This window comes from Monodon monoceros, unplaced genomic scaffold, assembly GCF_005190385.1.
Source record: "Monodon monoceros isolate NGI ecotype Baffin Bay Population unplaced genomic scaffold, NGI_Narwhal_1 Super_Scaffold_13, whole genome shotgun sequence".
In the NCBI taxonomy this organism is placed as follows: domain Eukaryota; kingdom Metazoa; phylum Chordata; class Mammalia; order Artiodactyla; family Monodontidae; genus Monodon; species Monodon monoceros.
Genome location: NW_021703769.1, coordinates 84,409,675 through 84,425,930, shown reverse-complemented (window position 1 = coordinate 84,425,930; position 16,256 = coordinate 84,409,675). Strand labels below are relative to the sequence as shown.

At 49.2% G+C, this 16,256-nt stretch overlaps 1 protein-coding gene across 3 annotated transcripts in view; it reads left to right on the top strand.

Annotated features, from left to right (window-relative positions):
• The first annotated feature begins 519 nt into the window (after positions 1-519).
• EIF3B (eukaryotic translation initiation factor 3 subunit B) overlaps positions 520-16,256 on the top strand; it is a 22,061-nt gene continuing 6,324 nt past the window's right edge. Inside the window, exons 1-12 of one of the 3 annotated variants that reach the window (XM_029220704.1) lie at positions 520-1,228; positions 5,542-5,734; positions 7,697-7,816; positions 8,121-8,178; positions 8,367-8,495; positions 8,881-9,038; positions 9,839-9,970; positions 10,053-10,119; positions 10,509-10,555; positions 11,818-12,028; positions 13,671-13,743; positions 14,599-14,721. In XM_029220704.1, the coding sequence (XP_029076537.1) occupies positions 814-1,228; positions 5,542-5,734; positions 7,697-7,816; positions 8,121-8,178; positions 8,367-8,495; positions 8,881-9,038; positions 9,839-9,970; positions 10,053-10,119; positions 10,509-10,555; positions 11,818-12,028; positions 13,671-13,743; positions 14,599-14,721 (1,726 nt within the window). In that variant the 5' untranslated portion in view covers positions 520-813. The remainder of the gene's footprint in view (positions 1,229-5,541; positions 5,735-7,696; positions 7,817-8,120; positions 8,179-8,366; positions 8,496-8,880; positions 9,039-9,838; positions 9,971-10,052; positions 10,120-10,508; positions 10,556-11,817; positions 12,029-13,670; positions 13,744-14,598; positions 14,722-16,256) is intronic. The other 2 variants (XM_029220702.1, XM_029220703.1) reach the window with 2 other exon arrangements.

The following is a 16,256-nucleotide window of genomic DNA, read 5'->3' as shown; positions in this document are numbered from 1 at the left end:
CCCGCCCCGCCCCCGTGGTCCGCACGCTCGCGCGTCTGGGGGCGGAAGCCCGCGCGGGCCGAACCACGGTACCATCAGAATGGGGAAAGGCGGAATTACAGCCGCCGCGGTGAGCTTAGGCGTAAGTGATTAAAGCACCGCTCATTCATTTTTGTATTGCGCCAGGCAGTCGTCCCTCTAGTAGCCTTAGCCTTCTCTGGCTCTCCAGGAATTCCGTTTGTGTTTTGGAATCGCCCATCCTTTTGCCCAGTCAGTAGACGAGTCTAAAAGCCGACATGTGGGGGGGGAACTTAGTAACGTAAGTTGAAATATTTGGTGAAAGACTAAGATATCCTAACCAAAATAGTTTGTTGAACTTACAGTTTCCTCTAGTATCAATTTTTAAGTAAATGATATTTTCACGCACTTCCGTGTACTGAGATGATTTCTGGTACCTCCCTGCGGCTTCACAAATAGTTTATTCCTTTACCGCGGGGCCCGACGGGAGAAGGAAGGGAGTGGCTGCCATGTTGGAGGAACCATCTGCTACTTTCGGTGGGGTAGCGTCTTTCCCAAACAGTTTGTAGATTGACCGAAGCAAGTGCGGTGATTAGAGTGGAGCACGCACTTGTCACAGGGGCGCTGTCGGAATCGCTGGTGGGCACATTTCTGCCCTGTGAGGTTTTCTGGGCCCTCGGGGCTGCAGCAAAGCGTGGGCGCCCCCCTATCCCCTTGGGCGCCCCGCCGCACGCACATGGCCCGGCGGTAGGCGCGCGGTGCGGCCTGGGAGAGTCGGAAGCGCGACGAGGCCCGGCGAGGCGGCAGCGAAGGGCCATGCAGGACGCGGAGAACGTGGCGGCGCCAGAGGCGGCCGAGCAGCGGGCCGAGATCGGGCAGCAGCAGCCGACCGCCGAGCCGCCGTCGGGGGAGGAGCCGGCGCGGCCCGGCGCGCAGGAGGCGGCGGGCGGCGAGGACGAGGAGGCTGGGCCGGGGCCTGATCTGCCGGCCGAGCCCGCGGCGGACGGGGAGGAGAAGGCCGACGCGACCCACGGCGTGTCCCCGCCGCCGCCCGAGGATCCCCCCACCCCGGCCGCGGGCGAGGCCCCGGCGGGGCAGGCGCGGGACTCTGCATCCGAGACCGGGTCCGAGGGACCGGGCGGGGAGCCAGGCGGCGCGGCGGAGAACGGCGGCGCGGACGAGCCCTCCTTCAGCGACCCCGAGGACTTCGTGGAGGACGTGAGCGAGGAAGGTGAGGCGGCGGGGCCGGTCTGCGCCGAAGTTCCCGATCCTCGAACGCGGGAAGGGTGCCCGCCCTCTGCCTGTCGCCCCCACGTAGGGAAGGTTTCCGTGAGCGCCTGGATCTTGTTTTCTCCAAAAGAAGAGGAGGGCAGGGTGGAGACAACTTGTGGAACCAGCCACTGGCACTGCAGCTTGGAGTTTGGAGGGTGGTGAAGGCAGACGGCGTGCACGCGGGAGCCGTGGTCGAGTGTGCAGTGGTGTGGCCATTAGGGTCGAGCCGAGCTGGACACTCCATGTGCTGCACGGTCTCGGGTGACAGTTCTTCGTCTGCAGTCTGGGTGCCCCGAGTGACCCGCCAGACTTGTCAGAGGCCTGAGACTGACTCGGTGCCGACTCCTTAGGGGTGGATGGACGCTGTCCCTCGGGAGTGGGGAGAACAGGGTGGCCAAGCTGGGTTCCTTTGCCCCCGCTGTCCCACAGCAGCGTCTACCCCCAGAGAGTTCCTTAGGAGGACAGTTTGAGGCCGGCTCTGCCCGATTCCTGTTTGTGTCTCTCTTTTCCTAAGTCTGTAGGCATACCGTCATCTTTCTGTTGGCAAATAATTTTCTTGAGTTGTAGGATTGATTATCGCTTACTTTGCCTTTCTCTTTGCCTTGGTTCGACTTACGTGCATTATTTCTGCTTTTTGCCTGAGAGAGCCTGGCTCCTAACGTGACTTCTGATGATGGCTGATCTCATTTGTTTTTATGGTTGTTTTTAGCCATTTTATCTTTCCAGGCTGGGAGCACATAAGTGGATTCCTCTGCATATTGACCACCTTATAACAAAATGGGAAAAATGAATTAGACACCATAGAGGTAGCCAACTATACACCAGGAAGATAAGATGTTACCACTTAAAGTTAGCTTTTTAGGAGATGTGTCTGATCACTCTGAGAATGAGTCAGAATAATAAAGGATATCACCTAAAACGACAAAGAAGGTTTAGAGCACCAACAGAGTTGTTTGACTTTGAAAGATAAATTTATTTTTTAAATTTTTATCAAATGCTTTTGGGTTTTTTTCCTTCCAGTTTTACTGAGGTGTAATTGATGTACAGCACTGTATAAGTTTGAAGTGTACTGCATAATGATTTGACTTATTTGAAACATAATTTTAAAGGGCTACCTGTTATTGTCACTGTTGTCTTTATTTCATGAGACAAAAAACATTTCAGCATGAAAAGCAGGAAAGGCTCCACAAGCTAGTGAGGACTTGGGAGCCACTGATCCAGTCAAAGCCCTTCACCTGTAAGAAAATGTGTTCCTTGTGGAGTAGGTTGCTGGGAATTGACAGAGAGGCTGTGTTTCTGGGCTCACCCCCTTTCCCCTACCCCCCAGCCTAGACCAGTGTTCTTTTCTTACCACACCAATTTATCTTCTACTTTAAAATTTGAGTTTTGATTTTAAAGCCTATTTTGAGCCCTTAGGTGTTTATTCACAACTGATTTTTTTTAAGCATTATTTGAGCACACCTAATTTACACAAGATTTCTAGTACGTGACTTCCGATGTGTGACAGGATACTGATGTGAGCACAGGCCATTCAAGCTAGGTGACTGCTGGGAGGGCCTTTGGAAGCCCCTGTCATCCTGATATTTTGCCAGAGTGACCTGTGAGTCTCCTGGTCCTGAGAAGCAAAGACTGAGCAAGCTGTCAGTTTTCTTGAGGCCAGTAGCTCACATGTGTTTTCTGGTGCGTGAGAACTGCCTGTAGGGGAGGAAAGTGATGCTCAAGGTGCTGGTTCTTTTGAAAATGGGCTGAGTCCCATGACGAGCCCTCCCGTACGTGCCGCAGCCCCAGTGCCGTTGTCTTGCCTCCTTCCTCTTTGAGACAGGTGAACTCTCACACAGTTGCATCTTGTTTTTTTTTTAATTAATTTATTTTATTTTTGGCTGCGTTGGATCTTCGTTGCTACACGCGGGCTTTCTCTAGTTGCGGTGTGTGGGCTTCTCATTGCAGTGGCTCCTCTTGTTGCGGAGCACGGGCTCTAGGTGCACAGGCTTCAGTAGTTGTGGCATGTGGGCTCAGTAGTTGTGGTGCACAGGGTTAGTTGCTCCGCAGCATGTGGGATCTTCCCGGACCAGGGCTCCAACCCGTGTCCCCTGCATTGGCAGGCGGATTCTCAACCTCTGCACCACCAGGGAAGCCTGCACAGTTGCACCTTAATCAGTTTAATTTTTCAACTGCCTTTGGTGCTTGGCCAAGCAAATATGTGATAATGGTTTTAACTAAGTGTCTTCTTTGCTACTTAGTCTTGAGAACTGTTTCTTTATTCCCTGTAGTCAGAGTGGGAACCTGACTGTGTGGGCTGGTAATGATGAAGGAAGTGTGTTTCTTCCTCTGTAGTTACTATGCTTATTCCCTTAAGGGTGTGTGGGTGGGTTCTTCTAAACCAGACACAGTTTGTAGAAAAGCTGAGCTTTTTATGTTTGTAAGTTTGGGTCAGGCGTAACAGGCCTTGTCATTGTTCGGTACGTCAGCTTTAAAAGGAACCCAAGGGTTTGACTTCAGTCTCTGTAGGGAAGATGCGATGACCTAATCTGCCTCTTCTCTTCTTTTTCCTTTTTGCTTGGCCTGAATTTTAGCTTCATTGAAATTTAACTGGCAATTCTTTTATCCAAGGTAACATTTTCAGTATCATTCGTTAAAGGTGTTGAAGTTTAATTAGAGATAGTTTATAACAGGGCTTGCCTCTGGAAATTAAAGGACTTTTTTTCTTTTTTGAAGACCTCTTAACCTTTTTAACACAAAAGTGAAGAAAATTCATCTTAAGTTTTGAAAATGAAATACAACAAAGAATATTTTCTGACATGTGTCCTGTATAGCATGTTGAAATACTTGAGTATAGTGCAGAAATTAGAGTGATAATTAGGTTCCAGAACACATAGATACCTGAGTAACAAGCCATTGTTCTTCAGCTGTTGTTTAAAAAGTACCTTGTACACTCATTTTGCCTGTACGGACAGTCCCCACGTTGTGATGGTTTGAATTACAGTGGTATGTAAGTGGGTTTATCAGGAGGTAACCCCACTGTAAGTCAGGAAGGTCTGTACTGCCAGTGTAGTTTCGTGTGATGAGTATGCTTTGATGGCAACCTTAAAGGTGTCTTTCTGTTCTAGCTCCTAACGCGGTGCCTTGTAATCTTACAGCTTTCTAGACAAGCTGGCTGACTAACTGGGATTAGGATTCGCACAGAATTTGTGTTAAAAAGAGGAGGATTTGCTTTTTTCATCTGATACTCCATTTACCCTCCGAGAGCCCATCTGCAGCAGCCAGTCCAGCATTTCTGTTGGCGCTGGGGCGTTAGGGTCAAAAGGACTCCAAGCCTGAGACAGGCCTCGGGTAAGATTGCAGCGGGCAGCCCCCAGATGACATTGAATCGCCCGGAAAACAGTAGGCCGCCAGTTGGCTTCGCAGACCTGTTTGCATTGATTCCTCTGTGTTTCTTTTTCCTAGTTCGTTTTACACCTATCTTTTCTTCTTTTTCTCTTACTCTTGCTGACCATTTTATGGAAATGAAGCAATTCTGAGAAGTTTGAACACTTAAGATTTGGGTTCTTTGATCTTAATTTTAAAAGCGGGTGGCATGAACATAATAGGTTTTGAGCTTTGGGCTGAGGTTATGAGAATGAGTTGATGTTGCTTACTGTGTTCCAAGCACCGTTCTAAGCATTTACAACTTAATGTCTGTATGGCTGGTGTCTCCCAGTGACACTGCGAGGTATTTCGTCGAACTGGAGGCAGACGCATCACTGTTGGCTTGCTTCCGTGAGCTTCTCTAGTCTGCAGCCACCTGGTTGAAGTGCCATTCTCAGTCCCGTGTTGTTTGCAAACAAGGCTGTTTTACGGAAAGAATAGAGGGTGATGAGTTTGTTTTGTTGTAAACTGAAGACAGTGCCCGATGGTGAATTTGTGATAGCGGTGGGTCAGAGAAGGCCATTCCTAGCTCACTTAGGGGTTTCTCTGATTTCTGGTGAAAGGCCATCCTCTTTTTTGCCTTCTTCATTATTAAAACCTCTTTGAAAAAATTCATTTAAAATCTTCCATTATTGCCAGAAGTCAGTTGACATATCTTGACTGTCGGTGGGAGTGTAAAGAGTTACAATATTTCTAATTCTTTCAAGTTTAAATTTTGAGTCAAGCCAGGGCTCTCTGATTTCTTTTGCTCACAGTGAAAGCATTTAGATTATTCACTTTTTGCTTTTTGGAAACTTGTTCAGTGTGCTAACCTAGTGCATTAACTTGGTCAAAAAAAGTCATTCGACAAATCTTTCACTTGTACAGAATTACTGGGAGATGTACTCAAAGATCGGCCACAGGAAGCAGATGGAATCGATTCCGTGATTGTGGTCGACAATGTTCCTCAAGTGGGACCTGACCGTCTGGAGAAACTCAAAAACGTCATCCATAAGATCTTTTCCAAGTTTGGGAAAATCACAAATGATTTTTATCCAGAGGAGGATGGAAGGACAAAAGGGTGAGTCATGTTCTCCAGCACGGAAGTGTCACTTGTGTTTTCTTGGTAGCTGACAGACACCGTGAAGATAGTCGTGTGCTCAGGAGCTCACTGTGAATGCGGGAGCATGGCCTCACTTTGGCACTTTGGTCACATTTATCCAGGCCGCCCACTGCTCTGTGGAGCAATGATTTTGGTCCTTGGGGTCATTGGAGGGAGGGAGAAGGAGATGCAGTGTGGTTCTTGAATTAGGTATTATAAGGTGGCTGCTATGCTTTTAAGAAATCAGACCTTGATCTCTTCTTCGTTGAACACTTATTGAGACAATATACATCCTGGGTAAAGGGACCAACAGATCTGAAAGTTGGCGAGATTTCAGGAAAATTTGACATGGTATTTTATTGATTCTAAGATGTGCTTTTGTCCCACATTTATCATCTCTGAAGTGGAGATACTTCTTAGAATCTAGGAGACATTGTGTCATTCCGTAGTAACTTTTTTGTGGCATCACCTAAAATATTGTATCTTTTATTTATTTTTAAATGTATTTATTTATCTTTGGCTGCCTTGGGTCTTCGCTGCTGCGCGCGGGCTTTCTCTAGTTGCAGCAAGCAGGGGCTAATCTTCGTTGCGGTGCGCAGGCTTCTTATTGCGGTGGCTTCTTTTGTTGCATAGCACGGGCTCCAGACATGTGGGCTCAGTAGTTGTGGCACGCGGGCTCAATAGTTGTGGCTCATGGGCTCTAGAGCGCAGGCTCAGTAGTTGTGGCGCACGGGCTTAGCTGCTCCATGGCATGTGGGATCTTCCCGGACCAGGGCTCGAACCCGTGTCCTCCGCATTGGCAGGCGGATTCTTAACCACTGCGCCACCAGGGAAGTCCCTGTATCTTTTAAAAATGGTAGCATGAGGTATGTGTCTTGCAGTTTGCTTTTTAAGTTCAATATTAGGTTTTTTGTGTTGGTAAGTGTAATTCTAGTTTCCTCCTTGTAAATGCTCTGTGCTCTGCCATATCATATGACAGTTGTCTGTTTTCCTGTGGATTGACAGTGTTTTGAACAGCGGTTAGGAACAGCCTAGTGTCTGTCCTCTTCTGAGCACAAGAGAGGGTTTGGGCTGCATGAAGTGTCCCTCTTCAGAGCCACTGGCCAATCCCCGGTTATGCCTGAGAGTCGCTACCAGTTTACGCTCGACCAGCAGGGATGAGAGTTCTGTTTGTTGCTCCACAAACTTGTCAGACTTTCACCGTTAAAATTTCATAAAAACATCAGCCTCTGGGTACAGGCAAAATTGTCTTTTATGGGACAGGGATGAGAAGGTGGTATAAACTTAATTTTTTTTTATTTCAAATTTTGGAAACTACCTAGAATAGTTTTAATTTCTTAAACAGTTATTACATGCAGGCAGTGCTTCATACTTTTTCTATTTCAGGAACTAGGTGGAAGGATAACCTTTTTTTGAGCAGTTCCTTGTGTTATTTTTGTTATAATGAAACATTCTCTGAGAGCCTTTGTAATTTTGCCTGTAATACACAGTATTAGACTACCCATGTTTTTTTAAACAGTTTTGTTGAAAGGCACTTGACATACAGTAAAATTGGATACTATCCATGTCTCTTTAAACAGTTTTGTTGAAAGGTACTTGACACAGTAAAATTGGATAGTTCTAAAGTGTACAATTTCATAAGTTTTGGTGTATGTATACACCCATAAAACCATTACCATAGTCAAGGTAATGAACATTTTGGTTAATTAGCTGTTCTATAATTTCTGATCGTGTACGTCGAGACTTTGGATCTTTGCTAGGATTTTGTTCATGTTTAGAACTGTTCTGCTAGGGATCTGACTGCCTCCGGGACACGGCGGGAAGACAGGTCTCGGATACTCATGGCGGGTGCGAGCCCTGTGGAGGCCTGGGTGTGTTGAGCGTGCCCTGCCTGACCTTCACGTCTGCAACTTGTGCGAGTTGCCCTCTTTCTCGATGCAGGTATATTTTCCTGGAATATGCATCCCCTGCCCACGCTTTGGATGCTGTGAAAAATGCCGATGGCTACAAGCTCGACAAGCAGCACACGTTCAGAGTCAACCTCTTCACCGATTTTGACAAGTGAGTTCTGACTCAGCCCAGGAGAACCTGGGCATTTTCCTGAGCATGAATGGCCAGACGTTTCTGCCCCGGGGGGCAGTGAGTGCTTAGTGGCCTTTTCAGTAGCTGCATTCTCCCGTCAGACCACTGCAGGACCATTTCGCATCCCTGGCCAGTAGCACCCCCTGACCACCAGCGTCCCCTCACCGGTCGTGACCAATCAAAACCTTGTCCTTTCCCTCTGCGGGGAGGGCAGGGGTGCAGTACTGCCGGGGGCTGAGAACCACTCGACCTTGTAATCATCATTGTGTTGCTACCCTTCCAGGTACATGACTATCAGTGATGAATGGGATATTCCAGAGAAGCAACCTTTCAAAGACCTGGTATGTTGTATAAAACCTACACGTAATGGGAAGAAGTGGTGGCTAGCCTCTCGGCTTGAAGTGATGTATTCCTCAGGAGTTAAAGCTGCTGACTGAACTGGTCAAGTCTCTTAAGAGCAACAGTTATGTATTCTTTGGTTAAAATTAATGAAATGTTTTCAATCCCTTGCCTTTGGTTCTGTTTCTAGGGAAACTTACGTTATTGGCTTGAAGAGGCAGAATGCAGAGATCAGTACAGTGTGATATTTGAGAGTGGAGACCGCACTTCCATATTCTGGAATGACGTCAAGGATCCGGTCTCCATTGAAGAGAGAGCGGTGGGTATTTGCTGCCGTGTGGGGACTTACCTCATGTTTCCTTAACAAAGAGGAGTTTGGTGGGAATTCCCTGGCAGACCAGTGGTTAGGACTTGCGCTTTCACTGCCAAGGGCCCGAGTTTGATCCCTGGTCAGGGAACTAAGATCCCGAAAGCCACACGGCAAAAGAAAAGAGGAGCTTGGTATAAGAGCAGGTGAGTGTCACGTGCTTTGAGGTTACGCCTCTGAGAACAACTTCTATTCTTCCAGCTTTGAAAGGCGCCCTAAGAAGTGGATAGGCTTCTTGTGTGTTCAGCTAAAAGCTTGAGGAGTACATCTGTTGTGGACTTTGGACTCTGTGCTCGGCGTTTTGTTGTGTTAACATCGGCACTGATTCTTTCCACAGAGATGGACAGAGACGTATGTGCGTTGGTCTCCTAAGGGCACCTACCTGGCGACCTTTCATCAGCGAGGCATTGCTCTTTGGGGGGGAGAGAAATTCAAACAAATTCAGAGATTCAGCCACCAAGGGGTTCAGCTTATTGACTTCTCACCTTGTGAAAGGTAAGCTGTTCAAAAATTGCAAATGGAGTCGTGCCAGGCTTCTATGGGTAATTTTTTCAAGCTTTATTCTGCAGTAATTTTAAAGTTAAAATAGAAACATTATAGGAAGAGTCCAGAGGACTCCCGTGTGCTCTTGACCACGATTCTCCAGTTAGTATTTTGTTGCATTTGCTTTGTTTCCTTTCTCCACACATCTGCATAAACTACATCATCTTGCATAAGGGACTTGTGTATCTGCTGACTTTGGTATCGACCGCGGGGGGGCCTGGAACCAGTCCCCTGTGGATACTGCACGTGACCATCTGTTCTCTTTACCTTGTTGTCTTAATTAAAATCCAAGGAAGAGAAAGTATGAGAATTCCACATCTCTCATTCCGCTCGTGCACACAGCCGACTTTTGTTTGGAATCTGTTGGATCATTCCTTGTCCTGGTTTTATCAGGGAAACTTTTTTTTAACACCTTTATTGGAGTATAATTGCTTTACTCAGGGAAGCATTTTGAGGTGACCCTTGGAGCACCCTGGTGCCGAGCGGGATGAATCGTCTGTGCCACAGTGGCTCTGCTCCGTATTTCGAGCGGGGTCTCCAGGCGGGAGGACAGGGTCGGGGGAGCCTGGGGTTGGAGGAAGTGCTGCTTCCACGGGTCTCGGCTGCTGTTCTGGCGGCCTCGCTTGTGCCTGGAGAGTCTCCTTCTGGAGCGGAGGCGTGGACAGGTCCTCGCCACACCCACACAGCTGTGACCTTCACATGAGAGGACGTGGAAGCGTGCAGGAGATGAGTAGGTGTCCCCTCTGTTGCAGGTACCTGGTGACTTTTAGCCCCCTCATGGACACTCAGGATGACCCTCAGGCCATCATCATCTGGGACATCCTTACCGGGCAGAAGAAGAGAGGTTTTCACTGTGAAAGCTCAGCCCATTGGCCTATTTTTAAGTAAGTGGACCCGTGGTAGCCAGTGGTGACCTCTTTGCGGCCTTTTCTTCGTCGATGAGTCTGGCACTGTTCTTCTTTGTAGGTGGAGCCATGATGGTAAATTCTTTGCCAGAATGACACTCGATACTCTCAGTATCTATGAAACTCCTGTAAGTGATTTATTTGATTATCTGAAAGTGAGCTGCCCCGTCAGTTGCTTGTCAGCTCCAGTAGCTTCTCGAGGACGCAGTGCTTTCCCTTAGTTTGTGGTGCAGCCAGAAGGGAGAGAGACTAGTTCTGTGCCTTTCAGTTGCTCGGGTCCTGGATTTGGGTCTTGAATCTGCCAGCCCCCGCTTCTGCTGCCGCAGGGGGTTAAGAATGGGAGCTGGTGAAATGGGCTCTGGAAATGTGTACTTTGTTGCTGTGCGTGAATTGTTCCATTGTGATCTGCCACCCTCTGCTTACACTGCTCCCTCGGCAAGCTCACATTGTAAAAGGTTGTGTGAACCACTGAGACGTTGGCATGGTTTAACTCCATTGTAACCTTGTTTTTCCACAGTCTATGGGTCTTTTGGACAAGAAGAGCTTGAAGATCTCTGGCATAAAGTAAGCGAATCTCTTGGCACGTGGCTTTTGCCTCCCTCCTCCAGCGCTCGGCCCCTGCACAGTTTCAGAGAACGCTGGTGCTTTGTCACCCGAGCGCCAGGGTGTCACGGCAGGCTTGCGCCTGCCGCCGCGCACTGTGTTGGCGGCCCCCGTCAGCATTCCCCGTTCCTGCACGTAGGGGCATCTTGAGGGCCTGCTTCCTTTCGTGGTTCTGCCTTGGAACCAGAGACTTAGGGGCGCAGTCTTTGAGGAAGAGGGGTCTCCACTTAGTTGAAAGTCTCTGTGTCTCTCTGGTGGTCTGTGCCATGGGGTTTGCGTGGCCTCAGTGAACTGCAGCTGGTTTTCTCTGTCAATGAGGAGGCACGTTTTTTTTGTTGTTGTTGTTATTGTTGTTTTTGCGGTACGCGGGCCTCTCACTGTTGTGGCCTCTCCCGTTGCGGAGCACAGGCTCCGGACGCACAGGCTCAGCGGCCATGGCTCACGGGCCCAGCCGCTCCGCGGCACGTGGGATCTTCCCGGACCGGGGCACGAACCCGTGTAGCCTGCATCGGCAGGCGGACTCTCAACCACTGCGCCACCAGGGAAGTCCTGGAGGCACGTTTTTATTTACCTGAAATCTCTGGGGGCAGTGAAGTATCAGCAGTGCAAGGACATTCACGCTTCTTATTATTTTTATGTACATTCTTGGGCAAAACGATGGCTTCTAATTAAAAGTAAAACTGGGAATTAATTCTCAGTAAAATGCAAAAGTAAAGGTACTCTTCACAGATAGGAACTCATGGATTGTTCGTTACAGCACTTTTTAGGGTAATTTTTGCAGTAGAGAGAATTGCACTAATTCTTCTCTAATCCTCTTATATTTTTTGATTTGGGGTTTTCCCCCTTTAGCCCCTTAACGAATCTTCAGAAATCATGTAGCTGGGTCCATCAGCCTAAAGTTTATTTTACTTGCCTTGCGGTTAAGAGTTTGAGTGGGGTTTCAGAGCTTGGGGATTGAGTCTTGTGACCCCTGTGCGACAGTGCGTGGTATTATCAGCACCTCTCTCTCTCCTCGACGGTACAGTGTGTCTGGCAAAGCCCCCGAGTTGTTCTGCGGACGGAGCCCATGCTAGTGAGCGCTCAGTGAGCGCTGGCTGCTACTAGTGTTCTTGGGGTACATGCGCCACCGCTGAGGTTTTACACAGAGAATGAGGTCTCTTATTCTCTGCTCTCATCATTTCTTAGCCAGTCCTTGTAAGCATTTCATTTTCTTTGTTCTGCAGAGACTTCTCCTGGTCTCCCGGTGGTAACATAATAGCCTTTTGGGTGCCTGAAGATAAGGATATTCCAGCCAGGGTAACGCTGATGCAGCTCCCTACCAGACAAGAGATCAGAGTTAGGAATCTGTTTAATGTTGTGGACTGCAAGCTACATTGGCAGAAAAATGGAGACTACTTGTGTGTTAAAGTAGATAGGACTCCAAAAGGTACCCAGGTAAGTGGATGCCAGTGGGCAGGGGTCATTCCTTCTGCAGCTCGGTTCTGTTCGGGGGGTGTTAATGGATTTTTTGGTTCAAACTCATGACTTATTTTCACACCCACCTAACCCCGAAAGTTAGCTGGTGTGCCATAGCTAGAGGCGTCGTCGTATTCCAGCTGAGGGGCGTAAAGTTTTCCTGTAAAACTTTGAGCGGGTGATAACGTTCATGTGGTTTAGGGTTGACGTAGGTTAGCGTTCACAGGAGAGCACAGGGAAATCCTAGGCACCCACCTTCCTTCACTGAAGGAGTTAAAATGAGTAGGTTGTTTTCTTTTAGATTCTCTCTTTAAACACAGGGTAGCATGCTTGACAGTTCTGCATCCACACTTTCTGTTGGTTTGCATCAGTTAATATTGAACTTATCCAAAAAATTGCGTGGTTTTTTCCCTTCTAATGGAAATATTCCTCTTCCTTTTACCAAAAAAAAGTTCTTTTAAGTGTACAGTTACTGGATTTTATTGCATTCACACAGTTGTACAGGTTACCACTGTCTTAACTCCAGAACCTTTCCATCGCCCCCAGAAGGAACTCCACGCCCATCCGCAGTCACCGCCATTCCTGACATCCTCTGATCTGCTTTCTCGCTTCCTGTCTCTGGATTTCCCTGTTGTGGACATTTCATGTGAATGGAGCCGTACACTCTATGGCCTTTTGTATCTGGCTTCCTTCACTAAACGTTTGTTCAAGGCTCATCCAGGTTGTGCCATGTGCCTGTCCCTCATTACATTTGTGGCTGAGCAGCGGCCGTTGAATCGTATCGTGTTTGTCCATTTAGCTGTTGATGGACACTTGGGTAGTTTCCACCTTTTGGCTGTTGTGAATAACACAGCACCCACTTTTTACATGAGTGCATCTTGAAACGCGCTGCAGGATGTTCTGCTGTTTTGAAATAGTTGGATCAGTGCTAGTCAGTGGACCTTTATGGCACTACAGCTGCGATGTGTATTCTTGGACCTATCTGTGCTTGAGATGACCTTTAGGGCAGGTCTTGAATAGAATCTGGGTTGGGGGTGGTGGGATCCGTTAGTTCTCCAGAGACTGTACCAGTTTCTACCTCCATCAGCTTTTTTTTTTTTTTTTTTTAAATACATTTATTTATTTAGGCTGCGTTGGGTCTTCACTGCTGTGCACAGGCTTTCTCTAGTTGTGGCAAGCGGGGGCTACTCTTTGTTGCGGTGCGCGGGCTTCTCATTGCGGTGGCTTCTCTTGTTGCGGAGCACAGGCTCTAGAAATGTGGGCTTTAGTAGTTGCGGCACGCGGGCTCAGTAGTTGTGGCTCACGGGTTCCAGAGCACAGGCTCAGTAGTTGTGGTGCACGGGCTTAGTTGCTCCGCGGCATGTGGGATCTTCCCGGACCGGGGCTCGAACCTGTGTCCCCTGCATTGGCAGGCGGATTCTTAACCACTGTGCCACCAGGGAAGTCCCCCTCCATCAGCTTTTGAGAGTTCTTGTTTCATCATTTTAATCACTACAGCTAGTCATAATGTCTTTACCAGGTGTATATGTTTAATCTTTCATTAAATTCTTAAATTGTCTTGTCTTCCTCATGCTTTCAGTTTCCAGAATGTTACCCCTTTCCTTTTCTTTTTTTTACACAGGGTGTTGTCACAAATTTTGAAATTTTCCGAATGAGAGAAAAACAGGTGCCTGTCGATGTGGTCGAAATGAAAGGCAAGTCCCATTGTCATTGTCCTGTGGTTGAGTTCACCTGTGTGCTGTCACACGTACCCTTAAAGCTTCTGTGTAAATTCATGGCCCAGGTAGAATGGCCGAGACTCGGAACCCTGATTCACAGTGAACAGCACCTGGCTCTAAGTTACAAAACATGCATGTGTTTAGGGTGTTGTCCTTTCCAACTTCAGTCTCTTAGCTTTTCCAGTTGCCAAGTGAAGTGATGCCTCCTGTTTCTCCACACCACACGATCTGCTTATATAGCAGAGGAACGGGGGTTCTCACCATTTTCCACACTTGGGAGAGAGTGTGAAGGGCAGGCTTTCATCACATGCCCAGTGACGGCAGCCGAAGGACTTCTGCTCTTACGTGTGAAAGTTCTCAGTTTAATAGAGGTGTTTTGTTTTTTTGGTGGGTTTATTTGGACTCATGGAAACTTCAGATGCTGTGTTTCTGTCTTTAGGTGGAAAATTTAGGCTGTATTTTCTGTTTTGCTGGGGAGAGGAGGAGGGGAAGGGGGTGAAGTGGCCGCGCTGCCTGGGTAGAGAGGCGCGTGAGCCCTTGCGCCCAGGGCCGCGGCGAGGAGTGTGGGGAGGGTTTGTCCACAGGCTGCAGCGCACCTGACCTGCCCCTCCCCGCCCCTGCGGCAGGACGGGGCGGGGCGCAGGGTGCTGTCCCTGCTGGCCGGGTGGCTCCACACAGGTGCAGCGCGCTGCCTTTGCTTCTGTGCTGCTCTCTGGTCCTTTGAATGAATTTAAGAATTTGGGGCATTTCTCTGGTTGAATAACTTTAACTGGTCAAGAATGTTCTGTTCCTAAGTGACCAAAAGGAGCTCACCCTTCTTCCCGGTCTTAGAAACCATCATAGCCTTCGCCTGGGAGCCGAACGGGAGTAAGTTTGCTGTGCTGCATGGGGAAGCTCCTCGGATATCAGTGTCTTTCTACCACGTGAAGAACAATGGCAAGATTGAGCTCATCAGTAAGTAGGTGGCTTGCGCCCGACTCTCAGGACAGAGCTCGGTCGTCGCTCCGCGCAGAGCGCTCGGTGGGACAGGTGCGGAGGGTCACGTGGGCCGGTGGCGGTGGTGATGGCCCCAGAGGGAGTTTGTTGCAAAGGATGGGCCTTCTCTGCACTCCCGCGGGGCCCTTGTACTTCACTGTTCCGAAGTCCTGTCCTCTCCTCTTGTGGCTGCAGCTGCCCGCTCTGGGCTTGGGGTCACATGCCCGCCCTCGGTCTGCTCCACCTGGAAGCCCTGTCCCCCCTCAGGACAGGCTCCTCGCCCAGCCTGGACGCCACCGGGGCTCCCCACTCCTTGCTCTCCTGTCCTGCGTCCTTAGTGCCTAACACAAGGCGGGTGCTCATTCGCTGCTTCAGCGTTTCTCTTTGTGAGGACTGAGGTGGGAGACCTCTTGCACCCACCTCAAGGGTGAGGCGCCCTCAGGGTGTGCTCGCCCCACGCTCCCCGAACCTCACCCAGGGCTTCTTGCCATAAAGGCAGGGGGCTCATCCCAGTACCTGACGGGGACTCCTGTGCCCTGGGAAGAGCTCTTCCTGAGAGGTTTCTCAGGTTCACTTCCTGAAGTTTAGCAGTATTTGTGGTAGAATCATTTCGTGGTGTTATCAGTTGGCCGTCTATCACAAAATTGACTGTTACTAATTCCCTTCGTTATGAAGGGAAGTAGGGGCAGCTGAAGACTTCATGGTCGCTCGTTACCAAGTAGGTTATAAAAGAGCAAGTACACGAGTGCCTCTGCCTTCCGAGTGCCCCGCTCCCCTGCCCCCCGAAGGGTCCGTGTCGGGGTCGTCGCACGCACTTCCCGGCCTCCTCGTGGTGGGGACTGTAGAGCACATCTGCCAACAGCGTTCTCTTTGCTTTGTCTTGGTCCGAGAGTCGTGCCGCCCCCGCTCAGGGTGATGCTGCCTCACCCCCCTCCGCGCCCTGCTCCTTCCTCCTGAGTGAAGAGACCCCCAGGGCGAGGACCTGGCTCTAGCCCTTCAGGAAGTGAGTGGTTTGGAGAGATGATGGAGTTGAATAGCTTGTTAGTTAGAAAGGCGTGTGAGTCACTAGAGGAGTGGATTTTAGGCTTTTCGGGGTCACACGGGTCGCACGCCTCTTTGAGAATCTGGTGAAAACTGGATTCCTCACCCTGGTGTTGAGTCCCTGTAATCACAGTAACCGTAAGTGGAGTCTTCCGTCCAGGTACCTTGTCAGGTACGTTGACAGGGACGTTGTCAGGTACCTTGTCAGGTACGTTGTCAGGTACCTTGTCAGGTACCTTGTCAGGTACGTTGTCAGGGACATTGTCAGGGACCTTGTCAGGGACGTCGTCAGGTACCTTGTCAGGTATGTTGTCAGGTACCTTGTCAGGGACGTTGTCAGGGACCTTGTCAGGGACATCGTCAGGTACCTTGTCAGGGACCTTGTCAGGGACATTGTTAGGTACGTTCTCAGGGACCTTGTCAGGGACGTTGTCAGGCACGTTGTCAGGGACGTTGTCAGGTACGTTGTCAGG